This window comes from Athene cunicularia, assembly GCF_003259725.1.
Source record: "Athene cunicularia isolate RWA chromosome 4 unlocalized genomic scaffold, athCun1 chr4_part2, whole genome shotgun sequence".
Taxonomy (NCBI): Eukaryota; Metazoa; Chordata; class Aves; order Strigiformes; family Strigidae; genus Athene; species Athene cunicularia.
In genome coordinates this window covers 26,242,931-26,266,739 of record NW_020799099.1, presented here as the reverse complement: position 1 = coordinate 26,266,739, position 23,809 = coordinate 26,242,931, and the positions used below count along the sequence as shown (strand labels likewise).

Sequence of the window (23,809 nt, the reverse complement as noted above, 5' to 3'; positions counted from 1 at the left end):
GGCTAACGGTGTTTGCTGCCGCGTCAGGCCGGCGCCCGTGGGGGAGGGAGGAGGGACGGGCGCAGGGGAGTACAGCCATCCCTCTCGGGTTTATTTTCCCCCATGCTCTCCTCAGTAGGGAACCTTTCGAACCTCTTACCGTTTCCTACGCATCAAAAACAATTTTCCAAAGACTTTCTCCAGCTGGGGTTGCTGCGTCTTGCCTGGCACGGGGTCAGACGGTCAGGCGAAGTGCCGGGCGGGTTCCAGCAGTTGGACAGGTACGAGTAGAGCAGTGTGGGCTCCGCTGTCAGTGCCCTTTGCAGTAGTTGCCTTCGCCGGAACAGAAATGCTTCCTCAGTTGTTTCATACCCCAATGCAGCCGCTTAGTTTTTAGGATGATAAATGGCCCCTAAAAAGTCAAGAATGTGAGGGGCAAAATGATCGCAGACATTTCTGTTTCTGTGTGTTTGTTTTTCAAAGGCTAGTGAAATTAAAAGCATAACGAATGTTTTCAGTAATGGTTTTTGTGTGTTGTTGAGTCCTTGCCAATGTGAATAAACACTGCTGCATACGGATTCTCAAAGGGTTCTCCAAGTAAGGGATGACCCTTACAACAGGAGTTTTTGAGCAGAGGATTAATGACAGTATACCAAGGGCATATAAATAACATGCTGTCATCATATGTTACCATATGCATGGAATAAAAAAGATAGTGCAGCACCTGAAAAACGCATTTAGTTTACAGCCCTTTATACCATCTGAAGACCTGGCCTCAGTGTATGAAATAAAAATCCTGATGAGACTGCTAAAATTTTTTGCTTGCTTAAAAAGAATCAAAATATATTCAAGGGATAATTAGGTTATCTAGGAGGATTATAGGATGATTACTTGATGGACTACTACTGTAGTAGCTCTTGAGTAGAGACCTTGCTACATGAAGTCAGTAGAGCCCTAGATGCTAATCAATCCAGATAGATTCTAGATGTAAATAAAATTGCAAAAGTTCAGTCCTTAGTAAGATAATGCAAAATAAGTTTAAAATTTGAACTGTTCATGTATTTCACAAAAAAAAAAAATTAAAAGACAGAGATGGAATATGTGTACTGGAACTTCCATGTAAATTTACGAGTGACATCATTTTAAATCTTTTAAAATCTCATCTCTTTCTTGATGAACTTTTCAATCTGTGTTAAAATCTGTTAAAATTGCTAGTAAGTGAGAAAACAAATTACGAGTGGATAGCCATTAGAAATTTGGCAAACATGATCTCGGTAGGCATTCCAAGAACAGTAGATGGAAACTCTGCTTTTAAGTCACATGGGCATAATAATCAATTCTTCTTAGTTTAACACATTCCAGATCTACTGGGAAAACCAATTCTAGATTTTTAAAAGAAAGACCAAAACCAAAAGTTTCAATATAACCAGTTAAAACCGTACAAATAATATGCTAATTTTGAAAGGAGGAAAGAAAATTTTTAGGTGAGATAACAAAACTGTTCGTTGAAGATATCTGTGTAGAGAACAAACAAAAGCTGAAGAGATGCAGATCTCTGAGAATCTCTTCAATATCCAGGAAATTGGCAACTGAGATGATGTAATAAATCATGCTGTTGTAATTGGACAAAAGGCTGTATTTCCCTGTAGCTGAGGAGGGTCACTAATTAACCATGTTTTGAGTACATCAGGTCACCATCTACTTGTCCTATTTGGTAGGAAGGAAGTTTTGGGAAAATGGGAAAACATATCCTACAATACACATGTAGTTACATGCCATGTGTAATCTAGTGTGTGCCTATTTGTGGTAGTGAATCTACACTACTGGAAGATCTAAACACCTGGGAGTTTTGCTCTCTGATGTTCTGTAGTCTCCCTCTTCACACACCTATAAAATGGTTTTGAGACTACAAAATATCAAGGAAGTCCTGACAGCACATTCCAGCCAGGAAACAGGAAGACTGGATTGAGAATCAGTGTTAACAACATTCCCAGTCTTCATAAATTTCAAGGGACTCCGCTTGCTCACTCTGTATATGGGGCAAACTCTCATGCTCACAAAATTATACTAGAAAAGTCTTGGAAAGTATATTACCCTGGCCGTTTTATGTACCTGAGTGACACTTTTTCAAAAGTGCTGATATCTGCAAGGGTCAAAATTATTTTAGACAATTGCAAAATTGCCTTTCTTCTGATTTGGTTCAGGCTTGGTAGGTTGCATTTGCGAGCTGTTCTTGTGATTAAGCCATTGTAATACAAATGGAAGTTCTGGCACCCAAGGTGATATTTGTAAAATGTAAACCAAAAACAGCATGGGCAAAGTTAAAGTAGACAATAATTGATTTAGTTTTCTAAAACAGGGATCTCCTTTTACAAGTTTGGAAGATGCTGAATTAAAGAATTCAACCAAGCGATTTGCTGAGAGGGACCAGCCTCCATTCCATGCGCTTGCCGAATCAAGACTCTCTGGTAGGTCTTAAGCAAGATTTGGTTTCAGCTGAAGGAGAGTCTCTAGGTCAACATGGTAAAGTACATGTCAGACAAAGCTGTTAATACTGGGCTGTGTTTTTCAAGACCCAGCGTTACTAGTATCAGGACTAACAGTCCCATGGATTATGCACATCACACAATCATTTGGACTGTATCTGATGCACTTCCATAAAGCCTGCAGCTTGTTCGCTTTCCCATTTGGGGACCCTCACGCTTATGACCTGCTGCCCAGCTGCTTTTTGCTATTCAGGAGTGGGAGGGTAGCTGTGTCCACAACTGGGACATGAATGGGATGAAATGCTGGCATGAAAGGAGCCTTTTAGAAAGTGTTTTCTGTAACTGAAATCCTACAGCTTGTCCACTTTGTGTTCCCCTGAACATGTTTCTCAGGAGGAATTTCCTGTACTGCCATCAGAAAGCGAAAGAGTTGCAGCCAGTGATTAGAGGAGAAAAACAACTGCTGTAGTTTTCAAGTGGTGGTATATATGTTTTTTCTTGATTTGAGATGCTGACTTCATCTGGAAATTCTTGTTGAGATCCATCAAAGCAAAAAGAAGGGCAGTTGCTGAGATGGTAACTTTGGGAAAACCACTAACTGACCAAGAAAATCTACGTTCAGTATGGTTTGTGTTAATACACAAACATTATAAAACAAAGAATTTTAATAAGTTGCATTTTTTACTTTGGACTTTGCTCTTACACTTTATATTGTTACAATAATCCTGAATAGAAATGTTGCCTTATATGGTATTGCTGGATTTCATTTACTGAAGACAGAGTTGTTTTACTGACATCTAACTGAATTATGGGTATTTTCTAGTTATCTGTTTCAACTCATAATGGTCTGAGAATTGGCATTTGGGATTGTCCTAATAACATCATGTGCAGAAATATGCCTTTTTTTTAAGATCACTTCAGCAAGATTCATTATTTCTACTGTACCACTGTACACTATACCATTACCATTTCACTATACCATTACATTCATTTTCCAGTAATAGTATCGACAAGCTGTGTCTGAAACAGCACTCAATATGTCAATGCTGTTGTGTACTACAATAAACTGTGTAGATCTGAGAAACTCTCTGGGCTCTCTTGCATCTTCCTGTAAGAGAAATGTAATCTTAGCAATGCAGAGCAAACTAATCATATGTTCAGATCTTCCCTAACACCTTCTGCAACCAACCAGTAGAAAGACCTGCTGATTTTCATAGGCTTGTACTCCAAAGTTCCTGTGAATGTTACTGTCCCTGATAATTCTTCAGAAGGTTTTGTATGGGCTGAAAAAAATCAGAGGAGTGCAAGTATACCTATGACTTAATCTGCCCCTTTTCACATCCTTGGAATGATACTGCATGTATTCCTCTAGGTTATTTCCTATTACATGCTGTGTGTGCAGGATACTCATATAAACATGACTTTTGTTGGTGTGGTGACACAAGAATTAGTAACTTTGTACTGCTCAGAAGATGGGAAACAATTTCTGCACAGGTCTTTAGAGGGGGCCTTATAATGGGGCTGCAAAGCAGTATGCCCATTTCCATTTATATTAGGAAACCACTGGCTCAGCTTGACTTTACTGTCAGCATCAAAAATCTGCTGAAGCAGATGAGACACACAACTTTATAAGGTTGTTTACTTTGGTTTAGAGTCTTTCACAGTTTATTATTTCTTTGACTGGCTTTCCAGCTTCATGTTCCAGCCTAACTGCATATTTAACATTCAGATCCTACTATTTGTGCTCAGGAGAGTACGTATCTTTAAACTGTTGCATCTGGATGTAGCAGACGTTCCAAAACCATTGATTGTCTTCTGTATTTTATTTGTGCTCCTGTGTCAAAGCAATGCTGAGTAACATGACAGTGAGTTTTTACTCTCTCCCTTTGCTCTGCTGAAAGAACTGCTAGTGAACTCATGCAAATTGCTTGGGAAATTTAAAAAAAAATAATAATAAAAAGCAGCTTGTATCTGATTATTTCCTTCCTATGGAGTTGTGAGCAGCTATACCATCAGAGATGGTTTTAGTGGTCTCTGAAGACTGTTGTGGCACACATCTTGCAGACTTTAGATGTAGAAAAGAAAATCCTAGCTTTCCTTTCAGAAACAGCCTCAAAGTTAAATTTGGTTCCTGCCAAGCTGACTTCTGATAAACTCAAGCATGGGGCTTTGAAAGCAACACAGTCACTCGTATGCTATATGGCAAATAGCCACAAAAATTATTGCTGTGCAGGAAACAAAAACTCCCCTTCCACTGCTTTTGCAGAACAATGAGTGTGCATAAATAACGGTAGCAGCTAGAGTGGCCTGCTAGGTTATAGGATGGGTGGGGTTTGAAAAAGGGTCCCTTTGCCAAGATTCAGGAAAAATTCCTCTTAATTCTGATGGCTTTCAACTGGAAAGACTGATTTTGCCTCCTGTACTATCTGCTGCAGCTGTTTCTGCACAGAATGCAAAAGAAAATGATGGAAGAAATAAACTGGCTTTGGGGGAGTTCTGTATTCTTCCTTTGTAGGATTTCACAGGAAAAAGTAGAGGTATACTGGGGCTCGATTATCTGTGCACTTCACTGTTTTGTCAGTTTCTGTGAGTTGGTTTGCTTTGTTTTTACACAGTAGTTCAGCAAGAAAACATCATCTCTATGCTAATTGCACTTCCTCTGACACCAGCAATTTTTTTCCATCATCTCCCTGAAATCTTATCAGGTCTTGCCTGAATGAAATAAAATTAGTTGAATTCTTTTGCTATAGCTTTTACTTTATCTGTCTTACTGTTAAGATTCAAAGGACCCACTTTTTATTTATTTCAAGGGACATTTACACCTCTTTGCTAAAGAAATTTCAGCGTGATAAAAATTTATCTTCCATCACATAGTGTATATGTGAACAGGAATCAGCCCCACAGACTCTTTATGAACTAATAAAATAAAAATTCGCATAATAACAAAACCATTTCTGGACATAATACTAAGGTATTTTTATATTTATGTAAATAGTACTGAGACTTTCACAATACCATAGAAGATACACACTATACAAGACATCAGCTTAAAAACCCCTGTTTTATTTCCTTGCAAAATTTCCCAGTGTTATATCAGTTAAATTCCTTTCCTTTTGTTTATCTCAACTTGCTTATCAGCTTTCTGATTCCATTTTTGCCATTGGCTTTAATTTAAGTGAAGATTAGTTAAAAAGTGAAAGCACTATTTAAGTGAAAGGATTACCTAAAAATAATTGTCCCTTATTAAATACCTATTTCATTCAGCAAAAATCTTAAACTGAGGAACAGCTTCAATGAGACTTAAATTCTTAAATTATACTTAAAGCTAAACACAGACTTGTGGATTTTTTTGCAGAACAGGTCTGAATGCAAGTACATTTTAAAGCACTTTCTTGAATCATTGTCTCAAATACGTGCTTAAATCTTATTTACTTCACTGAGATTCAAGCATATTGCTTTATGTGTACACTTAAGCACTTTATCAGGATTATTCTCAGAACTAAGGCTGAAGGAGACGTGGGAATGTTTTGAAATTTTCAGGAAAAAAGTGAAATAAAAAGGAATTCTACAGCAATTCTAGCTGGTAAAGTAACCTAGGGTGTATTAAAAATAGAGAATTATAAAAAGTAATGTTGGAAGATGAATTTGATCTGTAATAAAAACTTTGGCCTAGGGCACATTTTATTTTACAGAGATGCACTTAAGAAGGTGTCAGGAACTGCCATAATGAACATCCAACTGAATGACAGATTTGTATGACATGGGGCTTTGAGAATAGCCCCCATCCAGTCCAGCAACTGTTCTTTCCTAGGGACAAAAGGAAATTCACTCCTAAGAGTCCCTTCTATTTGGTAGATATGGAGAAAATCTCTTTTATTTAAAAGCCTATTTGTTTTTTAACATTCAACAGATGACAGGAACGGATAGATTTCTGGTGACTTCAGTCTGAAGTAGTTGTCAAATACTGCCACATTTTTAAATCCAGGAGCACCCCTATGAGACTTACTAGCCTCTGGGTATTTATGTCAATAGAACAGAATTTTCCAGCGAAAATAATATTGCAAAGATCAGTCACCAGGATTTGCATAGTTCTTGGTTCCTTGAAACACTGCTGTTAAAAATGTTACAAATATTTATGCCTGTATATGTGCATGTATACACATGGCATGTGCAAGAGAGAGAGATGTATATGAATGCAATACACAGGGAGAATTTCAGGTTCCATTTTTGTGTCACAGAATTATTTCTAAGCATCTTGGATGGATATAGGAGACCTCATGCAATAGCAGGATTCAATGTATCAAGTATTGTTCAAAGGCTTCTTACAGGAAATCTGAATTAAAGTATAGTTTTAAAATGTTCTTAATGCTTAGGATTTTTCTCAAGGCTCTGATGGTACATCTTTTGTATGAGTTTCTACTGCAAAATAGTAGGATAAAACAGTAGATCAAGCTTCAGAATGAACTAGTCAAGTTCAGAAAATGAACAGAATGGCACCCTAGTCTAATATAATTGCTCCCTGTTATTATTCAGAGTGCAAAATCTTATTCAGAGGCAAGTAGCTTGAAGAAATACTTTTATGGCTTGATATACCAAAATCCCAAGAGTTTAAAAGGTTAGAATAATAACATTTGATACTACTGGAATTATTTGTATCTGTGTCAGCAGCCTGCAGTTCTCCAGCCTGCAGCTGAGATCAAACTGTGCGGCACAGGGAAATATATATGCAGATAGATCTGCTAGTTGGAGAGGCAGAATCCGAAACTCAGGACTTGTAACTAACTCTATTCTGCCAGTTCTAGAGGCAGACCCTTGGGAGTTCTCCACTTATGTTCCACAATAGAAGTGCTTGTACTGTAGTAATATGAATACTTCGTATATGTGTTCATACGTTTTAAAGAATTTCTGTTCACTGTAGGTTCCCCAGGCAACTTCAAAGCAAGTATACCATGGGCATTTCAATAACATGTCATACCAACACTGCTGTCCTTGAATAAGGGTCATAGCTTTAAACTGGTGTGCTTCTGTTCCATTTAACACGGTCTGACTGTAATTACCTTTCTAAACAAACACTTCAAAGCATGTTTTATTACACTTCTTTTACAACATTTCAAATTTAAATGACAACAAAAAGAAAACATTTATTGCTCTAATACATAATAGCAAGTAGATATTATTTTTTGTAAAGTATTTTAAAAACCCCAAGAACTAAAATATTGTTTGATGATTACAGAGACTTTAGTATGTGATTATACAGTGTTTCAATCTATATTTATTTTTTACACAAAATAAAGTTCATGAAACAGTAAGCAGCAAACTCTGCTATGTATATGTGCATTAGCTACAATTAGCAGCCTGATCCGGAAGATGCTGAGCACCCTCAACACACTGACTCCAGTCAGTGTTAGAAGATGGTCAGCAGTTTCTAGGATGGGGCCCAAATGATGCACTGGAAGGAGTATGTGATAGCAATGACAATATTTTAATGGATATTTTCTTATGGAATCACTAAGAAAATATATTTTAATAGCCATTGATAAGCACCAGCTCACAACACTGCATGTGGCTGCATCACTTGCACATTACATTTCCTGACACACTGCATGTACAATACATCTAGAATTCTCAGCACAGAGAGAACTGAGAGAATTGTTACATAGCACTTACAAATTACCACAGGGAAAATGTAGGTTTTAGTAGCATTTTCAACAGTGAAATTGCAACATTATTTTAGTGACTATGTTCATTATGCAAAGGAAAAATAAAAAGTAGTCAGTGACATACTTCCTGAAATTTTAATACTGGCTTTCAGGTGTTAACAATCTAAAGTGCTTTCATGTTTCATAAATTTTTAAAAATTTTCAATTTATACAAAAAAAATCAAAATATTTATAAATTTATTTTATACACTTGTGAATGTACAGTTTAGTCTATTCCTGTTTCCTCACCCAAAAAATTGGCATTGCCATCTCCCAAATCTCTCTTTTGAAACCAAGTCTGTGAGTTTGTTCCTTGAATATAAGCATCCAGAAAATAGCAAATTCCAGGGATATCACTGGGAAAATTTGGTGGAAGCTCTTCTCTTGAGCGAGGTGTGAACACAAAACCTGGATATTCCTTTAACAACCTAGAACAAAAATGAATCATCTTGATTACAAATTAATCAGTCACTAATTGTTACTACAAGTGTAGACATTAAATAATTATTCATGTACAGCAGGGCAGAATATAATATTTATATGTTATTTACTGAAAATATAAAAAAATACTGTTTATTTGGTAACCTTGATAACCTATTAACTTGTGCACCACCGCAAACAGGAATATTGCCTCTCTTTTTGTCTTGTCAATGATCTGCATGTAGGTGCTATGTTTGTAGTAAATATTTTTGGAAATTATCTAGTACTGAAAGCTAACACAGATTTTCACATGAAATTGGCACCATAATTAATGTTTCAACTAATGAAATACTGAAAAGCTTATTAACTAAACTATTCAGGTCCTCTTACCAATTCTAATAATTTTGCTTTTTCACACACATCCACTAAACCCGGTGGTCTTCTATATCTGAAGCACAGATTGCTAATCTGTAGGGATAAATACTGATAACTGGTATCTAAGATTCCAAACAATTATTGCAATATACAGGAGTTGTGCAAGGTGCCATAATGTTATCAATATGTGTTTAGAATTGGCGTATGAATCAAAAAGAAAAAAACACTACACAAAAAGGAGGCTAAAACATCATTCATGCAGGGAAAAAAACAAACATATCACAATAATAACAATAGTTTACCCTTTAACCAAATTGCCTATTTTCTAGGCACTCAGATAATTAATTCTCTTTTTTTTCAACAGTATACTCATTTCAGATTTTCTCTTGAGGTAAATACACAGCCATGCAGAAACCTACTTATGCTACAAGTTATAGGCAAGTCTTGTGTGGATGAAATGTCTACTGGTTTTAAGAAAAGACTGTAGTCACTATCATTCAAAATTATTTTCCATATGGATATGGAAAAAAAAAAAAATCACTGTTGGCCAGCACTGTTCTTCTGACATACATAAGCACTGATGATGCTAATGCTATCTCTTTGTTTAGTGTGCACAATCAGAAAGGTTACTTACTGTGTGCCCTAATAGCTATGCTACTTTTACCCAAATCACCTGTACGAGATAATCTAAAGTTTGGCACCCTGCAAATCACATTGCACATGTACAGAGTATTAGGATCCTGTAAGAAATTCTGTCTGACATAGGTGACAGAACCTTGCCACAAGGCATTGACAGATATATGGCAGTGGGTACAAGCTGAGTAGGAACAACTGACTGTCCAGACTACAGTGACAGTAGCAGAGCTTCCTGAAAAGGAAAAAATTTATATCCATATTTCTGGTTATTTTACCCACCCATTTCGCTTTATACCAGTAGATTCACTCTCTACAGTTCTTTCTTAGAAAACTTTTAGCCACTCTTGAAGAAACAATAGTCTCTATCAGCTCAGTGGCATAAAATTCAGACCTGGATCTGGAGTTCAGATGTACACGGTTGTTACCATCAAATTCAAAACAGTTTCCTATTATTTTGCCTGGCACCTATAAGACACTATTAGTTGGTGATGAACATGTTGCAACGTGATTTTTAAGTACAATTAAACAGGTAATACAAAGAGAGTAGTAGGTTTGGAGGACAATGGAAAGATGCTGTTTTCCCATTGGGAGAGCCTGCTAGCTGTCTGCATAATTGCATTACTAAAAATGTCTGGTCTGAGTGGATAAATAGTACAGCCTAAGTTCCATACTAAAAGGTTTAAACCGAGTTGGGATCAGGATCTGCATAAACTAAACACTGGCATGGCTGATTCATTGCAACCTGTTCGTTCATCTTTCCTCCCCGAAAGAGAATGAAGACATGTAGGGTGATGTTTAAAAAAACCTTCAGTTAGATTATTATTTTCAAGGGCACCTGCAGCTGGTTTAGCATCCAGTTCACACTGAAAGCCACATAGCTCAAAGAGGATCCAACTACATGAGAAAAAAAAAAAAAAAAAAAAAAAAAAAAAAAAAAAAAGAGCAAGAGGTATACAGCTGCAGAGTAAGAAGAAAACTGGCCCAGACAGCCCATTTATTTTAAATGAAGCATCTGAAGAATAAGTATCAGCTGTTCTGTTTCACCCTTTTTCTTGCTACTGCTGGTTGCATTCTGACTAAAAATAACCATGGTGCATTCATGAGCAGTTAGAAAAAAAGCAAACAGCAGTACTTCAGAGGGAAAAAGAAGAGGAAGATAATGAACTATCACAGTAACTACTTCAGGTGGACATTTTACAGATATGAAGCACTGTACCTGTAAGTTGTTGGGCTGACATTTATTTTTCTAGGTATACTGCAAGATTCAAACTTATTGGCAAGAGTCACATTATTTCCAAAAAGGCAGTAACGAGGCATTTTAACCCCAACAACTCCAGCAAAGACAGATCCAGAATGAAGGCCAATACGCATCTTTAAATAAAAGACAGAAAACAGCATTATTAAGTAAAATAAAATGGTTAAAGTCAGTTTTATAAATTCTTCCGCTATTAAAAAAAAAATAAATCATGAGCTACTAAAATAGTTAATATTGTCTCCTTAAAATGTCTGTATTCTGGTCATCACTGCTCGTGGAGAGGAAACTAGATGAAGTTTACCTTGCTTTGCATTTATAGTAAGTAATCCTTCATCTGATATGAATGTGATAGCACTGGTCTCTGTGGCAGTAAACTGATCTAGAAATATCAGCAGGAGTTACTATGACTTTCCTGGGAGGAATTACATGACACAATGTTGTTAGACTGGTGACAGCTAATAAATAGTACTTGCTTTGCTGTTAAGGTCAGGAGACAAGTCTTAGAGGATAACAAATACAATATGGATATGCTGTAGTTCCAGCTGAACTCTATTCACAAGGTCACAGATACAGAGTAAATCCCAATCCCAAAGTACAGAATTTTGATAATAAATCAAATTATACAGCAGTTGAAACATTTTGATACCTCTTCTTTGTAACTCAGATTTTTGAGTTTTGCTTAGCTGGTGCTGTGTACTATGTACTTTTTTTTTTTTTCTACTTATTTTAACATGTAATAGCGTTCCTCATTCAAAATTACAGAGGTAGCATTTATGTGGAAATTATAAACACATTATAATATTGTCAGAATGTTTCCAGATTTTTTAAAGCATAATTTAATTTGATATTGTGAAATACAAAAAGAACAACTGCTGTTCTCTGTGATAAATGTGGAGCATGTATGCCTAATAACCATTTTCTTTCTCTTGGGATACAAATATTCCTTAATCTAAAATCAAAGAAGCCTGAAATTTTCTAAAGGAACAAATGAACAGATATATGTTAAAAATGAGCAAATGAAAGACATAATGAACTAAAACACCTGTATTAAAAATAATAGGACCCCATTCCGAGACATTTGAACTCAGTAAAAGGTCCACATTGTTGTCATGCACACAGGCCTTTTTCTTTTTTTCTCAGTGAGAGGTAAACCTACATGAAAAGTTCAGTACATGTGTAAGTCCTCACTGAAAGGAAGCCATAAGCATAACTACCACTGAACCTAACAGTTGCTTTGACAGCATTAACACCATTACATTATAGTAGTGGTTCAGTATCTGACTATAAAAGAACAGCAACAGAATCCTTTAAAGTTGTGTGGATTAGTACAATCAGGACATGTCTTTGATAATTCGTATTTATACCTGTTACCCTGAAACACCCCTCACTGTGTCTAATTTTGAGAGAGGATTATTCTCCTCATTAGAAAACAGTATCAGAATATTCCATGCCACTGACAAATATATTGCTACTGAGACAAAAACTACAACATGTCAGTGTGCATCTATTGATTTCACTGCATTTAAGTCTTTTGGGTTGATTTTCAGATCTCCGTTTCATCTTTACCTCTCCACAGAACTCTCATTCACAAGAAGGTCAGCTTCTCCAGCCATACACACTTGATTCCCAAATTGTCTGAGTTAATGCAATGATGTGAAGTTTCCTTGAGACAAAAACCCCAAAAGCAACGAAACAAACAAAAATACCCACTTTAGCATACAAAATATAATAAGATATATAACCTTGATAGGCTCTCCATGGGGAGACACCACCTCATCTGACAGCTCCATCATCTTCAGGGCCATCAATGCTATTTGAACAGCATGTGTTTCACTTTCCTTGTGTAAACCTCCAGCGACACAGTAGGCATCTCCAATAGTCTCAACCTAAAACAGGCATATTTGTTCCTTACTGTTAGACACAAAAAAGAATAGTCTGTGGCTTCAGTAAGAATTGTGCCTACATATTGACTGAGTCTCATTTGTCCTGCTAAATTATTTAAGTCCTGGGAAAATCCTGCAATATCATTCAAAAGGCAAAATTGCACAACTTGTATTTATTGCTGAGCATGATGCTAGAATACTTTTCCTTGCCCACCTGCTGTAAGGCACCCATGGCTACATTAAACATCTGGTTACTCCAAATTCACAGCACTGTCATTGAAATTTTTTAAATTAACTCAAGTTTTGATGGGTTTCTCTCCTGGCTGCAAGAACAGCTGATTTGGTTGACAGTTCGTTTCTTTTTTTATAGTTTGTTTTATGATTTATCTGAGAATGAAGATTTAGGGCAAAATAATTTTTGGACTTCTATTATCCTCTGTCCCATTTAGTCATCATTTCCTTTCCTTCCCCAGAAACCCACAGAATAAATTGTGTACCTTGTAGACATCTAGCTCTCCACACTGGTAATCAAAGCGAGTATAAAGCTCATTAAGCATGGTGATAACCTGCATAGGTGAGCATTGGGAGCAGATGGCAGTGAATCCAACAATGTCAGAGAAAAGCATTGTGACATTATTAAATTTCTTGGCTTGAACAACTTGTCCCTGCCACAGCTGCTGAGCAACCTCTCCAGGAAAAATTGAAAACAGAAGATCTACGGTCTTTTTCTTTTCTTCTTCAAGTGCTTGATGGGCCTGCTCAAGGGTTGCTTTTAGCTTTCCTAACCTCTTCTTCAGTCCATCCTGAGCTCTGGCCTGCTCTCCTATCAGAACAACATCTCTCAATGCATTGTGAATGGGAATATCTGAGAGGTACAATCCACGTCCTGTAAAATCTTCTAGTCTATCCACACAAGGAGAACCCAAGAATAAGATGGCACTGGATTCAAAAATATAGATCATTTGGCCTTTAAGATCCATTACCTGAAACAGTAAAAGAAACAAGAATTCATGCAAAACATGTGAGGCAATGGTTTAGAAGCAAGATGTTTTAGAGGAAATATATTTTGCTGAAATGTAGGAAAACCAGACTGGTCCACAGTCCTTACATTTTTATTTAGTTGCTTAAGAGAAAACCTGGGGTGCTAAAGCCATCAAATAAGTTTAATTTGCTTGAGCTTTCTGGTACAAGAGTTAGACCACAACTTAAGGATAAACACCTAATATGTTTGAGTATCAGTATCAGTTTTAGATTAGGAAGAAAAAAAAACAAAAACCAAAGAATGTGCATTTCCATCTGTTGATGTTACTTACTATAGTGGCCTATGAATTTCTGCTAATAACTCAAGCGTGTAGTTCATACCCCACTTTCTTTGTAAGATAAAGTTAGAAAATCTGCTTCAATTTTATCACAGGATGTTCAGTACTCACTGCAATTTAAAATTAAAAGGCGTAAATGGCAGAAATATCCCATTTTAATGATCTAAAGAAGCAAAATATTTTGTGTGAAGTGTTTTTATTCCCTTTTGTATTGAGTTGTGTAATGTGCAAGGTGCTGCAGAGCATCACTTAACATTGCTTTGAAAGACTGCTTTCTGAAGAAAACCTGTTACTTGCTCATAGACATTTGCATATGTAAGTACATGCAAAAGCAAAGCAGAGTCTACTACCCCTTGTAATCATTGAACTGTTGCCTAGTGCAGAAAAGGATCTGAGATGAAGTAGCTAATCAGTGCTACATTTCTTCCCACTTTGTTAATAACTGGGTGAAACCTTTATTAGCATTCTTCATTTAAATTCTTGAAGTATTGAGTCTGAACTGGTAATTCATCCTGGAGTGCCTCAGATGTATATAAGCTGGAATTCAGCTGGGGCCAGTGATGAATAAAAGCAGTCATTGAATAGTCAATGTTTTTTACCATCCCAGGTCATTTGTCACAGACCCAGCTTTGGCAAAAATAGTAAGTAATCCCATTCAGCTAAAACTATGTGGGACCTTTGGCAATTGCACCCAGTGAAAACATCAGAATATCAAAGATACCAAAGGCTGAATGAGCACAGGAAATGTGTACTTCCCCAAATCCTAGAGCTGTTGTTTCCATTTCCAGAAGACTGAGGAGCACTTTAATAAAGCTTTCCCTGCTGCTGTCTTTGTGTTGGAGATGCTCTTATTCTCAGCAGCCTGGCATGTCATTGGCTTTATCTCAATTTACTGATTTTATCTCAATACTGAAAAATATTCTTAAAATCAATTTAACAAACATTTTCCTGTGTAAGAGTTCTAAAACAGAGTTTTGACTGAATATTGGCTTCAGAATCTGAATTTGAGTGTCCTCAATAAATCATTATTATTCAGTTGTATTAGATGCTGAGAGGTAGACAATGCCAAGTGCACTGTGTATTGTGGCTGTTTTAATTCCACCTGAAGAAAACAAATTCCTCACAGAAGTAACGCTTATTAAAAGTTTCTTACCATGGATGATTTCATATCAGTATTATCCCATCTTCTGACTCGTACAGTAAACTGCATATTTAGCATTGTCATTATTCCACTAAAAGTGCAGCTTACTTTGGGGGTAAGAATTTCAAAATACTCTTCAAAATTGGGCTTAGCTTGAAACTCTCTCCTGGTCAAAAGTCTTCTTATCCCATTTCCGATTTGAAGAACTGACATATCTTTGTCAAACATAAAATGAAATGGGAAAGTCTTACAGAACACAGAGGCAGGAATCACAAGTGAAGACTGTGGTTTACATGGCGATAAGGAAGGTTTTGCACTTTTGACTTGTATCGAATACAGCAAATAAGGCTGATTAGCAAACTCAGTGCAGTCATTATGGAAACAAGGAGGCATGAGCATCACTTCCACCTCAGTTTCATACAAAATATGAGCTGCTGCTTTAATAATACCAGATAGAATAAGACTTGTGATTTTGTTAGGAAAGAAATAATACACATTTAAGAAGTCCTGATCTTTTTCCAAGCATAATATGGAGGCATCTTCAAGGCGGTCCTTTTTTCCTGCTTCTTGGCTGTGGCCACTCTGCTTCAGTAGAGTAGTGAAACTGTTCAAGAAGTCCTTAAGGGTTCCTCCAATAACCCCTAAAATGTGTTCATCCTCTTCATAGCATATTTTGAATAGCTCTTCACCGAGAGATTCCCGTAGAGACTCCACAGGAACACCTGTATGGAACCACATTTTAGTCAGAACTGCACTCATCACACTGAATCTCAGGCTAACCTGCACTTTTTTTGTGTGTTAGACCAAATGAAATCAGTAATATCCTTTCCTGAACCAGCACTGACACCTGAGGGCCCTCTCATTTAGGAGTCCTACTGTAACCAAAGACATAGACATGTTGCCTGGAAAACAGGGAAACAACAGGTTGTAGTTTGGAAAGATCAAAGCCTCGGTGTTCTTTGTAGAGATGTAGACAGAATGAATGCACGTTTTGGCACAAGATTCAATCCAATTCCCTTAGCTTGATATAAAGAAATAAGAATTTGAAAACTTAAGTGCAGCGGGCGGAGGAAGCAAGCAGCCGATTCAATGTGAATGATAGAGCAAGCTTCAACTTTATTGATAGAAATCACACCTTATATAAGCAGTCTACAATACACTACCTGTAACTCTATTGGATACATTAAAGAAACTACATTATAATGTCTCAGCCATTGGGTACATCTAAAAGGTCACATTATAATACCCCAGCCCCTTGTGGCATCTCTGGTATGCATAAACATCTTTCTTGCTGTGAACCTGCTTCTCTCCCAGGGCTGCTTCCCTTCACCCCCCAAGGTCGTAATGCGCCCCAACTTATCTCTGTGTTCTCACAACAATCCTCGCTAGCACAACTGAGCCCTGGGTCTTCATCCTTGTTTACATAACTGTACCCTGGGTTCTTTCCTTTGTTTACCTCAGGTGGCTGGGACCGACTTCTGCAGGGAGCTATGGCCGACCAGCTCCTGCAGGGAGCTATGGCCTTGCTCTCTGCAAGGCGTTCTCCAACACTTAAGAATTAAAAATTAAGAATAAAATAGAATCTGTGCACACATGCAGATATAAGTACTATGCCTGATCCAGTAAATTAAATGACCCTAGGAATGTTCGAGGGCACTGATGCCAATTGGCACTGAACAGCTCACATCTTTGCTAGTAAATTTGTTTTAACAGGATAGCTCCATGCAGACTGACTGCTGGGAATGTTCCAACTCCCTGACTGTTACTGGGAATCATTTGGAAAAGTGTTATCTGTCACAGGCCAACTGTGTGCCAGGATGAGCTTAACAGTTTAACTGTGCAGAAGACCATTTTTCCATTCCTGGAAATGTTAATTTACTATTACAGATGTAGCCAGAGAGTTCATATTGCAAATTACAGCAGTTCTCTTCCAACAGACCATGGTCTTCAAGAATGAAAAGGATCAAATAGTTTTTAATGAGTATAAAACTGTAACATTACTGAATGTATGTTAAAGTCCCTCTAGATGTTGGATCTTAGGGGTGGATGATTCTATGATAGCTCAGACTTAAGAAACTCATCTCTTTAGGTCAAATTTTGACACTAAACTGTTAGTTGCAGAGGTCACAGTTCAGGATCTGTGTTGTCAGCATCACTGCAGCCTTACCTGGAGGAAATTCTTTCTTAGTAACAAGAATAATTTATATTTCCATTTATTATTTAATATATAAAGTTATATATAATCTATATGTTTGTATATATATATTAGTAAACAAGCTTACATTACCTGCTGAATTAGCATGATCACTGATTATTTTTTCAAAATCTTCTCTATCCCCAGTTTTTCTGTAAAGATCGTAAAAATATAAATAACCCCCCTGAAAAATCACAATTAAAATGATAAAAATAGTAAGTAAACCCTGTCTTTAATGTGTACAGACCAAATTTTGCTGATCAAATAGGCAGCTTTTCATTAATTGAAAATAGGGTCTTGGTAGGATCTTAGATTATCCTGTGAATTTGTGATAAATTAGTTTTAGTGGTCTGAGCTGATTATGGATCAAGGCCAGATACTATAGACTGTCATGGATTAAAAACTCTTAGTTTGAAACAGTCCTGTTTTTTGTTTGGTTTGGGTTTTTTGCTTGAAGCTGTAACTATATTTCATAATGTATGGTAAAATATGATTGGAATTTATATACAAGCATTTATTGGAACTACATTGCATTAAATTCAAAAGGTGAAAAAGTATTTCTGTTTTGAGAAGAAATACCAATAGCAACTATTAACTTTAGAATTACTTGTTCATTGGTAGTAATCCAGATTCTGTGACACAAAAATGCAGCCCTCTGAGGTCAGTAAAAATCAACCTGAATGTCAGACCCAAAATGATGAGAAGGACATGTAATTCAGATTAACCTCCATATAAGCAATAAGCTTTTGATACATACTTTCTGAATTTCTTCACTCAAAATCTTAGATATATTTATATGCAAAAGCAATACAGACATTTAGATCAGTTTTACATTTGCATTATTACATCATTCAGAATAGTGTAATAATTCAAACTAATACTCCAGGAAGCAACATATAATTAAAAACAGGGAAAATATTTGTATCAATAAGCCAGTCTGCAATTGCAATGCACATCTGACCAACTGTCTTCAGTTCAGTCAATGCATGTAAAGTGCTTTGAAAATATCAAATATAATTAGATACATTGCAATTATCTATTCTTGTCCAACTTCATTATTTTTCTCCACTTTTTTCTCCATTCCACTTTCTCCACTTTTTTAAACTGAGTGGCTTATTTTTTCAGATTCATTCAATAAATTGAGTCCTCAATGTATAATGAGGTGCTAAGAAATTCTCATTCCCCACAAGTTTCAAATAATTAATACTGGATTAGTACTAAGGAGTGCTGAAAGTCAAGCTGAGTTCCTCAGAAACAGAAACAGAAACCAGAACCCAAGTGAGCCCAGTAAAAAGATGTATGACTGTTCACTGTATCAATAGTCACATTTTTTTGTATAACACTAATCATTTGCATCTAAAATTATTTTCCTGGGATCTCAGAAACACTGGGCTAGATCCATATACAACCATATCTACCTTTCCATCTATGCCTGAGTAGTCTCTGAGTCCCTCCAAAACACTTGCTCAATTTAAACAAAGCCCTTGCCTGTTTCCCTGCACAAATGGCTAACTTTGCCCACTAAATCAACTCTGTGAGTGATATAAATATTTGTGAATATTTTAAAATAAACTAAAACATTATTAATTTACCTTACATGAAATGGTACACACCCGTTTGACAAGATAACTGAAAACAGACTCCAGAAGTCCTGACTACAAGTCACTACCCCAGTCCTTATGAACTCTCTGCAAAACATTTTTGCTGTGAAGTTAGCTGTAAACCCATTACACATACATACCTGGTTTCTTTTATTCTGTGTTTTGCAAGTGTTCTCTGAAGGGCAAGATTTAGCCTTTCAAACTGGGAAAGAAAAAATGGTATGTTGATTAAAGTGTCATTGCTGAAAATTTAATTGTAAGAATAACATTTTTATACAGAGAAGAATTACTTTGCTGTCTATAGGACTATCATCTTTTTTTCAGGATGGTATAGTTGTTAGAAACAGCATCTCATTTCTGTGTTTGAGGTTTAGTTTATGTTGGGTGTCTTCATCTCCAGTACCACAATAATTAAGCCCCTTAGTTGATATGCACCAGTGGTTGTGCGTTTTTAATATAGTGATGTGCTTCACCTCCAACTTGTCAGATGGCAATAAAGACAGTGCTGCTAAAAAATAACTAATCCAATTTTCTATTATTACACATGTCCCCCCCCCAAACACCCTACAGTGGATGCAAAATGTGGAGAGAAATTTTTGCAGTTTAAAATATATTCTCCTAACAGAAAAAGCCACTTATATCTGCATTATGCCCATTTATTGTTAGAACCATTTATTTTATGTATGTAGAAAAAGAATAATTTTGGCTATGTATGCTGCAAATCCAAATATCCCTCCAGATGAAAACTGAGTCACTGTAGATAACCTTTGTAAAAGGATTCCATAATAAAAGACCCTTTAGAGTATTGTGAAGATTTACCTTAATTTACCTTGATCCCATTGTTCCATATCCTTTCTGTAGTTCCTAATCAGATCAGATAGAACACTTTCCAAACATGCATATTTCACATTGTTGAGGCCAGTAAAACTGTTTTATGTATGTAGTCTCTGATCATTTGAAACTCAAACTTCCCATAAAGACAGGATCATAGGATAAGTACCATACTGCCATGATAGCATTTGGCTGTTGCTGTGGTCTGGCTTTGCTTTGGTTCTCATTCCCTGAAGAAATTAGCATTTGCTATTGCATCTTCTACTTTTTGTATTTTCAAAAGGAAGGTTTTCAAACATAAAGAAAATAACATGTGAAAGAAAAGCAATATATTCTGGAGACTTTTTCCAAGCAAAAATCCAGCTTGAACAACTGTTCTACCATGTGTATGAACACCAATATAAATTACATCTGTGTATAAACTGGTACAGTAAATGGAACGCCATCCAATTCATTACTTATCTCCAAGTAATATTCTCTATATTTCTGGAAACACACAAAGAAGCAAATAAAACAATCACACACACTACATTACATCTCAGATTTAATCAACAGTTGTTCTGAATTCACTATGTTCTGGACTTCCATGCACAACTCACTGATTTCATGAGGAGTTCATTAATCAATCGGGGTTATGATGCAGCCCTCTGTCTTGGAGTTTCCAATTGGAAAGAAGATGATGTTAGTCACTGATGGTTAAGTAAGGCACTATAAAGTATCTAAGCAGTGAAAAATACAATTTTAAGCAAGAAAAGACCCTCTGTGGAGAACCAGGACTGGTAAGATGCTTCGGTCTTGACTGCAAATTAACATGAGAACAGACTACCTGGACAAAGTTCCACTGAATATGACTTGAATAACTGTAAATAGCAGTGGCAATAACCTTGAACTTCAGTAGCTCCTGGGGCACATGGTCATAATATGCTTGACTTTAGCAAGCTTTTGTCCCAGCTGTTGAACTAGCCTATCAGGATTATATAATAGGCAGCTGCATAGATTTATATCACTCTTTAAAGAAAAAACCCAACAATTTCATTAGAAGTCCCACCAACAACTATATGCTATAAAAGCAATACAGCAATCATGACACTATAGAAAGGGTGCATTGTCAGTTCATTCTTGAGTTAAATGTCCTTTCCTTTACACATTTAAAGATCAGTTTGAAGGTATTAGTTTCTTCTGTGCAAGTGCAGCAGAGGTAAAAGAGTCTATCAAAAATTACAATGTAGAGTTTTAACAAAAGGGTAATAGATGAAGAGTTGCAAAGACAGATCAGCAAGTAGATTTAACAAAACTCCAGCACATTTAGTAAGGTACACTGAATGTCAAGTAATAGAGTTGCAAACAAATGAGTATACAGAGTTGGCCATTTTCCATCTGTAGTCCCAATATATACCAGTCAGTTCCTCCACACTTTCCACAGAATTTGAGGCAAGCCCAAGGGTTGAATGTTATGGAGCTGCATTTTTCATGTTCTTTTTACAAAGACAAACCATGACATTCATCTCAACTCAAGCAAACCAGTGTGCATACACTGTACCTGTTTTCAGTTGTGTTGAGCAGAGATCTAAGAGTACTTTTGTGGTAAACAGAGACAGTAATGTTTTTAAAAATAGTATGGCAGGAGGTTAGCATCATAACAGGTGAAAACAGCTATTTTACTTTTTTTTTTTGTGGTGACTAATGTATGTAGCAGTATGAATTCAGTTAGGTGAATTGATGAAGTGACCACATAATTTACATAATTAGTAACAAAGCGGAGTTTAACTATCTGTAAAAAAATTGCTATAAAAGCACATGGATTTCAAAGGAACAATTAAAATGATCAGTTGAAGGTTGCAAATACAAGGCAAAAATACAGGGAAATACAGTGGATGGGATGGTGTGAAAGTGTACAAAACTGATTGTGGCAAAACTGTATTCAGAAGGAATGGAAGATGATGAAACAAGGATTTAAACTGTGCAGAACTACATAAGAACACAAACTTTGAAGTCAAAACAACTTTCTAAAGGCTTACATCTAAAGGCTTGCATAAAATACTTTAAAAATATATTTAAATGCTATTAAATTTTATTATTATGCAGTAGCTATTTACCTCAGGAAAGATTAGTTTGCAGATGCTTTCAGTTAATGTGTGCAGGTACACTCTACTTCTGCTTGTTTTCCTTTGTGGAAGGTTTCCTTGAGCATCTTTTTCATGGATTTCTTTGCAGATGGGCAAAGCTGCTCTAGAGCTGTTTTCTGCACAGTCCTTGTCATGTTCCTCAGTAATGTGACTTGGAGTCAGCAAGGAGAAAGGACATTCCCCTGTGATCTTCAAGTCTTTCAGTTTTGTACAGAACATACTGTACGAAGTCTCTCTCTTGAGATTACGAGTACTTGGCTTTGTGTTTGTTCTCTTCTGTTTACTAACAAGAGCAGAAGATGCCAGAATAGTACATAAGGCGACCACTGTGGGAGATTATTGGTAGCTCTAAATCACCACAGGAACAAATGTGTGCCCCTACAAAGCAAGAAAAAAGAAAAACAAAACCATTTATTTTCTCTTTTAAACTCCTGTGATGTGACAGTTTTATCATATGTGCATTAAAATAATGGCTTTTCTAGGACCTTGCTCAGGAAAGCACTTAAGCTCATGTGCCATTTTAAGCATGCAATCCCTACTGACTTCAGTGCTTCAGGTAATTAAAGTTGTGTGCATGGTTAAATTCTTCCCTGAATTAGGGCTCCAGTGATTAAGGCAGAAGACTTATTTTATCTAATAGATCTTTGGTCACACTGATGGATGAGGTTTCTGCAATAGAGTGCAGAATAAGAAAACATTTTTATTTTTTCATAAGTAGCTATTAAAAACTACCTGATACAGCACAATGAAACTGATCTGTTATGGCTACTTAAAACTCCATTTACTTGATGCCCAAGATACCCTTCTTGTAATAGAGACATGAATGACTGAAGTCAGTACTTGCACTTTGGGAACAGCAAACCATCCAAGATAAAAGGTTAGCACCACCTGTAAAAGCCGCTGACTGGTGACAACTAACATGGGCATTTGACCACATAGCTGATGTAGATGCTTGGAATCACCAAGGGATTTTTATGCTTTCAAAGGTGGTATCTTTCAAATAATGCATTTTTAAAAAGGGCTGAACTTTTCACTTTAATAATTGTTCTGTTTGTAACATTTTTTTCAGTAAAACTTAATCTGAAAAAGGCTCTTCCCTTAAGGGCTTCATTTTCTATTGGCTGTATCTCATTGAGTCAGATCCTCTCATCGTCATAATACTCTAACAAGGTAATCCTTGAGAGCTCTTGGCAACTCTGGAAGCAGCTGAAGACATTTTTCTCTCTGGAGATGCAGTACAGTAACTATTTCTTTCAGAGGCACTATGGTTTTAATCAGCCTGTGCACCACACTGCTTATTTGAGCCCCTGAGACACCCAAAGGGCTTTTAGGGTCACACAGCAACTGTACCAGGGTTAAAAATAACTAATTCCCTGATAGAGTTTATCAGCTGCTTCTTTTGAAACAGCTGCAATGAATGGCACAGCAGAGGAGTGCTGCAGACCCAGCACAAGTGTCACAGGTAAGAGGAAAAACAGGCAGAAGCTATTCTTGCTGGATCTGCTGCTGAAAAAAAATACTTGGCAGGAAAGGCCCTTTTAAAGTAGTTTGTAATACTGATGGTGTCGGGCCAGCTTCTTAGGGACACCTATCAAAATTATTAAATATTAAGAATCAATAAACACAATGCTAAGAACAAGAGGCTGAAGAATGTTTACATAACAGTCTATTTCTGATTTCAGTTTTTACATGGAAACTCATTTATTTCTATCAGTAATGCTTTATTTTTATTGCTGAACACTTGTGTAGAAAATGAGGCAGTGAAAAATTTCAAGCAAGAACCAAACTCTCAATACATAAATATGCATAATACTTTTCTTTATAATGTAAGCATCGTAAAAGTATCTTTATTCAGAAGCCATTA

At 36.5% G+C, this 23,809-nt stretch overlaps 2 protein-coding genes across 3 annotated transcripts in view; one reads left to right on the top strand and one right to left on the bottom strand.

The window, feature by feature from the left end:
- Positions 1-23,809, top strand: part of LOC113479699 — a 34,819-nt gene that overhangs the window by 345 nt on the left and 10,665 nt on the right. Inside the window, exons 2-3 of the mRNA XM_026847955.1 lie at positions 28-260; positions 2,339-2,447. Of these exons, the coding sequence (XP_026703756.1) occupies positions 28-260; positions 2,339-2,447 (342 nt within the window). The remainder of the gene's footprint in view (positions 1-27; positions 261-2,338; positions 2,448-23,809) is intronic.
- On the bottom strand, positions 7,524-22,323 carry GUCY1A1 (guanylate cyclase 1 soluble subunit alpha 1). Of its 2 annotated transcripts, XM_026847706.1 has the most exons (8): positions 21,916-22,323; positions 19,129-19,190; positions 17,481-17,539; positions 15,206-15,915; positions 13,231-13,716; positions 12,593-12,736; positions 10,812-10,966; positions 7,524-8,592 (listed from the first exon to the last, which is right to left on the bottom strand). In XM_026847706.1, the coding sequence occupies exons 1-8, from the start codon at positions 22,162-22,164 to the stop codon at positions 8,391-8,393; spliced, it is 2,067 nt and encodes a 688-aa protein (XP_026703507.1). In that variant the 5' UTR covers positions 22,165-22,323; the 3' UTR covers positions 7,524-8,390. The 2 variants fall into 2 exon arrangements, with proteins under 2 accessions (XP_026703507.1, XP_026703508.1); XM_026847707.1 differs by lacking the exons at positions 17,481-17,539; positions 21,916-22,323 and having other exon boundaries at positions 8,123-8,592; positions 19,129-19,186.